Consider the following 11,469-nt stretch of genomic DNA (forward strand, 5'->3'; position numbering starts at 1 on the left):
CGTGGGAGATGCCAGTACCGTGTCACTCAGGGTGTGTCAGATGCGGAGCCTTTACAGGCCTGTGTTCAGCGTCACACAAGCCTGTACAGAGCAGAGCCTCTTGCTCTGCTGCTTGCAAACCAGAAACTGACATACCCAAACCTTTGCTGAAGGTTTTAAACAGGAATCTGTGGCCATGAGCCACCTGTAAGACCCGGGCTGGAGGAAGTGGACCACCCCACTGCCATTCCTGTAGTCCACTCCAAGAATAAAAGCCCATGCCGGGTTTTACCAAATCTGCCTTGGACAACTAGTTTGACCAAGTCCAAACTTACTTTTACTCTACACTGCATTCACAGCTATCTCTGTGACTGCAATGCACTCCGGCTGGTTTAATATGCCTCTATGCACATTCTAGGAGAAAAGATACCGTCCCTCGCATGTGATTCCCGTCACTGCCTCACAGTATGTATATTTATCTAATATATATAATCATCTTATCCCGTCTGTCTGTCTGTCCTTCTGTCCAGGAAATCCGGCGTCGCTGATTGGTCCGGCCGCGGCCAATCAGCGACGCGGGATTTCAGAAAAAGATGGTGGCCGTTAGCAGCTCATCTGCCGCACGGAGGTCAGCGGCGATGCAGCCGGGAGATGACCGGCGCTAGCAGATCATCTCCCAGCTGCTCGCAGCAGAAGTACCCCAACCGGCGGCGCCGCTGACCTCCATGCGGCTACCGTCGGGGAATCAGCGGCTAGGGCCGCTGATCTCCCCACGGCAAGTGTGAAGGGAGGACCGGGGAGTGGCGCCGCCGGTCGGGATACTTCTCCTGCGAGCAGCCGGTCATCTCCCGGCTGCTCGCAGCGGAAGTACCCGCACAGGCAGCACCGCTCCCAGGTCCTCACTAATACGATTCGCTGATTGGTCGCCGCCGCCGCGACCAATCAGCGAACCATGTTAGTGAGGAACGGAGAGCGTGTTTAAATTTTGCGGCCACGAACAATCAGCAGAGCGCCAATATTGCTGATTGGTCGTCATCTCCCGGCTGCTCACAGCGGAAGTACCCGCACAGGCAGCGCCGCTCCCCAGTCCTCACTAATACGATTCGCTGCGGCCGCCGGCCGCGACCAATCAGCGATTTTGGTGCCAAATTTAAACACCGCTTTGCTGATTGGTCACGGTCGCAAGCCGCGACCAATCAGCGATTTTGGCACCAAATTTAAACACGCTCTCCGTTCCTCACTAACACGATTCGCTGACTGGCGCCAAATTTAATCACCGCTTTGCTGATTGGTCGCGGTCGCTGGCCGCGACCAATCAGCGATTTTGGCACCAACTTTAAACACCGCTCTGCTGATTGCGCCCGGTCGGCAGCTTACATATTCTAGAATACCCGATGCGTTAGAATCAGGCCACCATCTAGTATATATATATTTATATGTAGATAGATATATGTATACATATATCTATCTATATACAGTATCTATCTATATATATAAATATACATACTGTGTTACGTCAGCGTCAATCCCAGGCAAAAAGAACCGCTGCAAGTTGCGCTCTTGCATCTTTTTAACCCCTAAATGCCCCCCAGCAGGTGTGTGGGGGCCATCTCGAGTACCGCCCGACGGTGTGACTGTGGCACTACTAGTTGTTCAATGACCTCGTCCCGGATCTTGTCAACCCTATAGAGTAAATCATAAGTAAAAAAAGTTTTTTTTTCCGCTCACCTGTCCCTTTGTGCCTGGCTGCAATCCCAAAGAGTCCAATAGAAATATGAAGAAATCCGGCACCAAAGCAATATGTTCCAAAGCTTTATTCCAAAAAGTTCTTAGGTATAAAAACACAGGCCAACATTTTTTGGAGGTGGAGGGCTTAATCCAGCAAGGTCCCAGGACACTGGTTTACACGTTTCAGGGCTATATATGCCCCTTAATCATAACCTACAAGTTGCGCTCTTGCATCTTTTTAACCCCTAACTGCCCCCCCAGCAGGTGTGTGGGGGCCATCTCGAGTACCGCCCGACGGTGTGACTGTGGCACTACTAGTTGTTCAATGACCTCGTCCCGGATCTTGTCAACCCTATAGAGTAAATCTTGGTTGACTGCCATGCGTGTAAAGACAGTCTCTGCACCCGGTTGCTGAGCCACCCCATTTACCTCTATTACCCATTCTCGTGCCCGGGTCAGGGTAGGATCCTATAGCTGAGCTGTCCCAGATAGATGTATACATATAACTATCTATATATATATTATAGGCATAAATATTCTTTTAAAACAGAAGTGTTAATATATTATTTTTGTAAATTAACAAAATGCAGTTAAGTTTGATGGATGCAAAAAAATCTCCGTAAAAATATATATATATATTTTTATTGATAATAGGATAGAAGGATAAGGGAGGGAGAAAATCAGGAATAGAATCAATAGGTGAAATCATAGTCAGGAGCACAGCCGGGGTCAGATACCGGGTGATCAGTAAAAGCCCAGACAGGCGAGCAGTATGAATACCGCGGAGCCTGGTGACAGAGGTGATACATGTCCGGGTAGAGATGGAACAGTCAGACGGCCTCAGGTAGATGGTGAAGGTCCTTCTATACAGGTCCAGCAGTGATGGTGGATCTGCTGGACTTCAGGTTTTCTGTCTTTTAGATGGTTTTAGAGCAACAGTGACAACATGCAAATGCATGAGCAGCCCTGGATAATCCACGCCGGCAGGATGATAAGATCCGGCGGAAGATGGAACCTATGAGAAGAGAAGTAAATATAATGTAAGTGATGGGACTCCATAATACATGATACTACTGTGCGGTCACTGTGCCGGACGGCAGAGGAATCTCATCACACAGAGGTCAGGGATCATTGTCAGCCATCACACATGTGACAATCCCATCACTGACAGATGACATCTGCTCCACATGAATTATTCTCACTGACCGACATCACACAACATGGAGATGACTCTCACACTTACCTCGTCTCTTTTTCCCCTTTTCTCCATTTTCTGGTTTTTGTTCTTCTATACTCAGATTTGTTGCAGATTTTCTTTCCTCCTCAGCTGGAAATTCTGATCAGAAAGTTAAAAAAAACCTCATTAACGACATATTCTTCTGGGATCTGCTTTGTATGTTTCCTATACATAGTAGAATTGTTCTAGTCATGTCTCCTATAGTCCTGGTAATCTGGCATTACATAATAGGGCAGAATAAGTCCTATATACCACACACGACCTTATCTGAGGGGCATTAAAAGTATCACTAATATGAAGCCGCGAGCGCCCTGTGTGCCGCCATATGGTGCATCCCTAATGAGCGATATACTACTATAGGAGGCGATGTCTCATTATGATGACGTAGGTCACTGGATGCCCCAACGTATCTCACAGAATCCATGAAAAAACTGTACAAAATGTAAGGAAACTGAGATATAATATGGGCCCATGGGAAATATCATTGGGATCCATAAAACATGGATAACATAGGAGACCTATTACAGAAAAACCATGTGGAAATATTTGAGTCTTGATGGCAACATTTCCATTCTTGGTGCTGTAGACATGTACATACCTGACAATGGGGACGAGGATGGTAAGCTGATTATAGTGTCGTCTCTGTCAGATTGACGGAAAGATTCTTTCTGCCTGTTTGGAAGAAGAAAATGTGTAAATCACAAGTAAACGCAGGATATAAGGGATTGTCTCGCTAGAACAACACCGACTATAAGGACTAACAGGACATGTGACTGTCATCGTGGGGAAGGTCTCCTGCTCAAAACTATGTTCTGTGGATCAGAGCAGAAAACAACTACCAAGAATGGCTGACATGTAATACTACATCTCTCCTACAGTGTGGGCAGCAGTGAAAATGCATGACTAGCTACAATTATGGGCTGATATCACCAGCGATTTCTGAAGCCAAAAGTACAATGACTGCTAATCATGGGGCGGTGGATGCTGCATTTGATATTATCGTATTTATGTCCTATATTTGGTGTTGTGGTAATATATCAGCATGGAGCTCCCAGTAATGACCCCATAATCTACTTACATTTCTGAGATGTTTGTACTGGATGATTGGGTACACTCGGGAGAGGACTTGGGATCCTCATCATTCATTGTCCTGGTAGCGGTGGTATGGAGCTAAATACAAGCAAAAATAAGATATGAAATACTTTTTTACTTCTAGAGGTCTTTTTTTTTACATATTCTGGATTTATTGATCACATACTTACTTTAGAAAGCCTTTCAGAAGATGATATAAAATTTTGGAAGTCAAGGCTCTCATTGTCCTCACTTGTGTCCTTCTCATCCTCTGAGACCAGATAATTGCTTATATCAGAGTGATCTACAAGACATAGGTAATGAAGTGTTATTAAGGGTTGTCAGTATAACACAGTCTCCATTAATCACTATTATTAATGGGAACCAATTGTCACATTTTATGGAAGACGAGACAAACGGCCGCTTAGTCTAGGTGACGTCTCTTTCTACTTACTGATAAATAAGCTGGTGTCCTCATCTGACACAAGCTGAGGAACGTACTCCGGCTTCTGCCTTAGAAGGTTGTCAAAATCTAAGTCACTCAGGAATGGATGGCCCTTGATCTCAAATGCTCCTGCTGGAAAAAAAAAAACAGAAGTGATTCGGACATTGTCAGAGACGGCTCCATATCTGAACAGTATATCTTAATCTGAACTAATAACATAAGCAAGCCAACATGAAGGAAATAGACTTAAAATCATAGTATGGAGAATTAGAAATAGGCAAGCAGACAGAGAAGTGCTGATCCTCATGGACATGAGCGATATATCCTTGGTTTAATAAGAAATATTAATGCTGTTATATCTGTTACCTGTCCCAAGTCTATGTGCCGGATTTCTTCTGAGCAGCTCATTGATGAGGTCCTGAGCATCGGGAGGAGGAGCATGATCGCAATCCCAAATAATGTCTCCTGTTACATAGAAAGTTACAGAAAATAAAAACTCTGCATTGAACTGTAAGATAAAGCAAAGGAAATAACTAAACCAATGTAACCAGTGAAAGCAATGATTGGATTATTCTACCTACCAACTTGGCCAGTTCTATAAAGCTCAGTTAGTGAGTTCTCATCAAATGGTACAGATCCCACAAGGAATTCGTGCAGTATTATCCCCAGTGACCACCAGTCAATAGGTCTTCCGTAGCCTTCGTTCAGGAAGACCTCTGGGGCGATGTAATATGGGGTGCCACAGATCTGGAAACGAACAGAAGATCAAGATGAGAATCGATGAAACGATTATTGTGAAAAGTTCTCTCCATAAAAACACAATGACAAAAGACAAAATATCAGTGGAAAAGTTCTCTAGAAATGAAGAATGTAGAGAAGAGACAATAGTGTAATGAGATTTGTAAAGAACAAGCTAAGTTCCTGTAAGTGATGCTGACCTCGCTGTCCAGGAACTCTCTGTAGATGTCCACCGCTAAATCCTTGTGGACGTTGGTTTTTGGTATCATGAGACCAAGTTTTGAAACTCCAAAATCGGTGACTTTTATGTGTCCAGCAGATGTAATCAGGAGGCTGTGAAAGAGAAGATGGTTTTAGACTCACAGACCAAGTGATAATAGATGATAGCTTTACCCCTTTATTATACTACAGGGGGCACTTACTTATCTGGCTTCAGGTCTCTGTGCACCACACCATAGCTATGGAGGTATTCTACAGCAACAACCACTTCTGCAAAGTACAAGCGGGCCAAGGGGACAGATAACGGACCCCTGGTGCTTAGGAGGGTCCCACAGTCTCCACCTGTAGAAGAAAGGAAATATGAGCGGTGAGGGGTTTATACAGCAGATCGCCATGATGTATGATGAGAAGTGAGCGGAGACATTGGGGCAGGAGAGAATATATACAGATACATGTATAGTGCACAGAATATTAGTCTGAAGTCATGGTGAAACGTCGTCCATGTCACTAATAACATAAAGTGATGTCACATCTCGTCTACAGCTGGAGATACTGACGCGCTCAGTGCGGACATACAAGGAGATCACACACATCAATGACTTTCCAGGCATCTTGGTAATAGATAACCTGTAGTAAATGCTCTGTGGGGATATAACCGTCCACGGGGAGAATCCTAATGATAAGATGTCAGCAGACATGAGCTGAGTATAATACAATGTACGTGTCCTACCTCCTACATACTCCATGACCATACACAGGTGAGATCTCGTAGGGAAGGAGCAGAGCATGGAGGCCACAAAGGGACAATCAGAGAATGTCAGGATGTCCCTCTCCAGAAAGGCCGCTGGTTTATCCAGGTTCCGCTTGGCCATTTTCTTCATGGCAAAGATCTGTTTTGAGTCTTTGTGGTGCACTAAGTAGACGGCCCTGGAGAGAAGGAGAATCCATGGGTTATAATGAATCATTATTAGCAGTCCGTCTATAGAAGTTATTATTAGTGTTGAGCGAGTATGTTGTGTTAACCCTTTCGCCGAGTATGCTCGGGCCGAGCTCCGAGTATTTACAGCTGCTCGGTGATATGGTTGAATCTCTCCCGTGTGCTTGATTTGCAACTGTTTGACAGTTTTAATACATGTGAGGAATGTCTATTTCTTACACATTCCTCACATGTAATAAAGCTGTCAAACAGTTGCAAATCATGCACACGGGAGCGATTCAACCATATCACCGAGCAGCTGTAAATACTCGGAGCTTGGCCCGAGCATACTCGGAACAGAACATACTCGTTCCACACTAGTTATTATATGATCTTCTGTACTAATGTTTAATACTAGAAGTCCGGCCGTCACTAGAAATCCACATCTAGAAATACATGAAATAGCACTATATAGATCACCTATGGGAGGTCTGCACAAGCCACGTCTGTCAGACCCTCACCCAGGTCACATTATCACCTATGTGAGGTCTGCACAATGCCATATCTGCCCTCACCCAGGTCACATTATCACCTATGGGAGGTCTGCACAATGCCACGTCTGCCCTCACCCAGGTCACATTATCACCTATGGGAGGTCTGCACAATGCCACGTCTGCCCTCACCCAGGTCACATTATCACCTATTGGAGGTCTGCACAATGCCACGTCTGCCCTCACCCAGGTCACATTATCACCTTTGGGAGGTCTGCACAATGCCACGTCTGCCCTCACCCAGGTCACATTATCATCTATGGGAGGTCTGCGCATTGCCACGTCTGCCCTCACCCAGGTCACATTATCACCTATTGGAGGTCTGCACAATGCCACGTCTGTCCTCGCCGAGGTCACATTATCACCTATGGGAGGTCTGCACAATGCCACGTCTGCCCTCACCCAGGTCACATTATCACCTATGGGAGGTCTGCACAGTGCCACGTCTGCCCTCACCCAGGTCACATTATCACCTATGGGAAGTCTGCACAATGCCACGTCTGCCCTCACCCAGGTCACATTATCATCTATGGGAGGTCTGCACAATGCCTCGTCTGCCCTCACCCAGGTCCCATTATCACCTATGGGAAGTCTGCACAATGCCACGTCTGCCCTCACCCAGGTCACATTATCACCTATGGGAGGTCTGCACAATGCCACGTCTGCCCTCACCCAGGTCATATTATCACTTATGGGAGGTCTGCACAATGCCACGTCTGTCCTCACCCAGGTCACATTATCACCTATGGGAGGTCTGCACAATGCCTCGTCTGCCCTCACCCAGGTCACATTATCACCTATGGGAAGTCTGCACAATGCCACGTCTGCCCTCACCCAGGTCACATTATCACCTATGGGAGGTCTGCACAATGCCACGTCTGTCCTCACCCAGGTCACATTATCACCTATGGGAGGTCTGCACAATGCCAAGTCTGCCCTCACCCAGGTCATATATTCACCTATGGGAGGTCAGCACAATGCCACGTCTGTCCTCACCCAGGTCATATTATCACCTATGGGAGGTCTGCACAATGCCACGTCTGTCCTCACCCAGGTCACATTATCACCTATGGGAGGTCTGCACAATGCCACGTCTGTCCTCACCCAGGTCACATTATCACCTATGGGTGGTCGGCACAATGCCACGTCTGCCCTCACCCAGGTCACATTATCACCTATGGGAGGTCTGCACAATGCCACGTCTGTCCTCACCCAGGTCATATTATCACCTATGGGAGGTCTGCACAATGCCACATCTGCCCTCACCCAGGTCACATTATCACCTATGGGAGGTCTGCACAATGCCACGTCTGCCCTCACCCAGGTCATAATATCACCTATGGGAGGTCTGCACAATGCCACGTCTGTCCTCACCCAGGTCATATTATCACCTATGGGAGGTCTGCACAATGCCACGTCTGCCCTCACCCAGGTCACATTATCACCTATGGGAGGTTTGCACAATGCCACGTCTGTCCTCACCCAGGTCATATTATCACCTATGGGAGGTCTGCACAATGCCACGTCTGCCCTCACCCAGGTCATATTATCACCTATGGGAGGTCTGCACATTGCCACGTCTGCCCTCACCCAGGTCACATTATCACCTATGGGAGGTCTGCACAATGCCACGTCTGTCCTCACCCAGATCACATTATCACCTATGGGAGGTCTGCATATTGCCACGTCTGTCCTCACCCAGGTCATATTATCACCTATGGCAGGTCTGCACAATGCCACGTCTGTCCTCTCCCAAGTCACATTATCACCTATGGGTGGTCTGCACAATGCCACGTCTGCCCTCACCCAGGTCACATTATCACCAATGGGAGGTCTGCACAATGTCACGTCTGTCCTCACCCAGGTCATATTATCACCTATGGGAGGTCTGCACAATGCCACATCTGCCCTCACCCAGGTCACATTATCACCTATGGGAGGTCTGCACAATGCCACGTCTGCCCTCACCCAGGTCATATTATCACCTATGGGAGGTCTGCACAATGCCACGTCTGTCCTCACCCAGGTCACATTATCACCTATGGGAGGTCTGCACAATGCCACGTCTGTCCTCACCCAGATCACATTATCACCTATGGGAGGTCTGCACAATGCCACGTCTGTCCTCACCCAGGTCACATTATCACCTATGGGAGGTCTGCACAATGCCACGTCTGTCCTCACCCAGGTCATATTATCACCTATGGGAGGTCTGCACAATGCCACGTCTGTCCTCACCCAGGTCACATTATCACCTATGGGTGGTCTGCACAATGCCACGTCTGCCCTCACCCAGGTCATATTATCACCTATGGGTGGTCTGCACAATGCCACGTCTGCCCTCACCCAGGTCACATTATCACCTTTGGGAGGTCTGCACAATGCCATGTCTGTCCTCACCCAGGTCATATTATCACCTATGGGAGGTCTGCACAATGCCACGTCTGTCCTCACCCAGGTCATATTATCACCTATGGGAGGTCTGCACAATGCCACGTCTGTCCTCACCCAGGTCACATTATCACCTATGGGTGGTCTGCACAATGCCACGTCTGTCCTCACCCAGGTCATATTATCACCTATGGGAGGTCTGCACAATGCCATGTCTGCCCTCACCCAGGTCATATTATCACCTATGGGAGGTCTGCACAATGCCACGTCTGCCCTCACCCAGGTCACATTATCACCTATGGGAGGTCTGCACAATGCCACGTCTGTCCTCACCCAGGTCACATTATCACCTATGGGAGGTTTGCACAATGCCACGTCTGCCCTCACCCAGGTCATATTATCACCTATGGGAGGTCTGCACAATGCCACGTCTGCCCTCACCCAGGTCACATTATCACCTATGGGAGGTTTGCACAATGCCACGTCTGTCCTCACCCAGGTCACATTATCACCTATGGGAAGTCTGCACAATGCCACGTCTGCTCTCGCCCAGGTCACATTATCACCTATGGGAGGTTTGCACAATGCCACGTCTGTCCTCACCCAGGTCATATTATCACCTATGGGAGGTCTGCACAATGCCACGTCTGCCCTCACCCAGGTCATATTATCACCTATGGGAGGTCTGCACAATGCCACGTCTGCCCTCACCCAGGTCACATTATCACCTATGGGAGGTCTGCACAATGCCACGTCTGCCCTCACCCAGGTCACATTATCACCTATGGGAGGTTTGCACAATGCCACGTCTGTCCTCACCCAGGTCACATTATCACCTATGGGAGGTCTGCACAATGCCACGTCTGCCCTCACCCAGGTCACATTATCACCTATGGGAGGTCTGCACAATGCCACGTCTGCCCTCACCCAGGTCATATTATCACCTATGGGAGGTCTGCACAATGCCACGTCTGCCCTCACCCAGGTCACATTATCACCTATGGGAGGTCTGCACAATGCCACGTCTGTCCTCACCCAGGTCACATTATCACCTATGGGAGGTTTGCACAATGCCACGTCTGCCCTCACCCAGGTCATATTATCACCTATGGGAGGTCTGCACAATGCCACGTCTGCCCTCACCCAGGTCATATTATCACCTATGGGAGGTCTGCACAATGCCACTTCTGCCCTCACCCAGGTCACATTACAGATGAGAGAATCTACCGATATTCATCCCGGGCAGATTCGCTATATTTCACCAGTAGATACTATTCAGTCCAAATAAAAATTGGTCTAAATTGAAAGTCGTCCAATGGCCGTAAGAAGTTTATTATGCTCCCCCCACACATTACAAGGCATAATTGCTCAACTGTATATAGCTGAGCTGAATAGTGATCATTAGATGTGGACAGTGGTGTGGACTCATCATGTCCCTATGATAACACTGAATGGCAGCACAGCATTGTCATAGGGAACCCTTAGAAATGTGGATGATACAACAGAAATCTCACCCATAACATCCGCTGCTGATCAGTTTGGATGTTTCGTAGTCGCTGATATGCGGTTTTCTCGCCGGGATCAATGATTCCATCAAGTTCTAGAAAAGAAGAAAGAATGATATTAAGATACAGAAGATACAGGAAAAAAGCTCCAGATACAGAAACTTCTCCCCTATATTATGTCCCAGCGGATGTGCACTGATCCGATGTAGGGAGGATACAAGCCGGACGCTCCGCAGACACGGATGTAATATAAGGGGGGATCCTCCCGGGGTTATATGGGGATAATACTGGACGGGTCATTCACACCCCATGATCCGGTGATACACAGACATCTCCCCCTATGATACTTACATCAGCAGATTCTTGGATCTCCGGGATCTCACAGATTACACTGTCAGGATCCGCCAACTCAGCTGTTTCTAAAATAGTGATAAAACGAAGAAGAAATAAAATGTATTAGACGATATTAGTCCTACATAGATAATACAGCAATATAACGGGGAAATGACAAGACGTCTGTGAATGGGATTAATATTCGTTATATGGGGATTCTAATATGGGAGTGTACGGCGCATCCATAGACATCAGTAGCATCGCTATCTGTAGGGAGTGGCAGAGGTTGCGGTTGGGGCGCGCTCAGGGGGTCCTACCAGGAGCATCATACATCATATTATGCATAGGGGAGCTGT

At 47.5% G+C, this 11,469-nt stretch overlaps 1 protein-coding gene across 1 annotated transcript; it reads right to left on the bottom strand.

The window, feature by feature from the left end:
• Positions 1–2,364: 2,364 nt before the first annotated feature.
• Positions 2,365–6,339, bottom strand: LOC141172875 (microtubule-associated serine/threonine-protein kinase 3-like). Its single transcript, XM_073657501.1, has 11 exons — positions 6,148–6,339; positions 5,621–5,759; positions 5,399–5,531; positions 5,042–5,207; positions 4,827–4,925; positions 4,470–4,592; positions 4,207–4,319; positions 4,023–4,114; positions 3,543–3,616; positions 2,951–3,043; positions 2,365–2,722 (listed from the first exon to the last, which is right to left on the bottom strand). The coding sequence occupies exons 1-11, from the start codon at positions 6,296–6,298 to the stop codon at positions 2,625–2,627; spliced, it is 1,281 nt and encodes a 426-aa protein (XP_073513602.1). The 5' UTR covers positions 6,299–6,339; the 3' UTR covers positions 2,365–2,624.
• Between the last annotated feature and the right edge of the window lie 5,130 nt (positions 6,340–11,469).

This window comes from Phyllobates terribilis, unplaced genomic scaffold (assembly GCF_046119375.1).
Source record: "Phyllobates terribilis strain yellow unplaced genomic scaffold, ASM4611937v1 Scaffold_1__5_contigs__length_1240528914, whole genome shotgun sequence".
Classification (NCBI taxonomy): Eukaryota; Metazoa; Chordata; class Amphibia; order Anura; family Dendrobatidae; genus Phyllobates; species Phyllobates terribilis.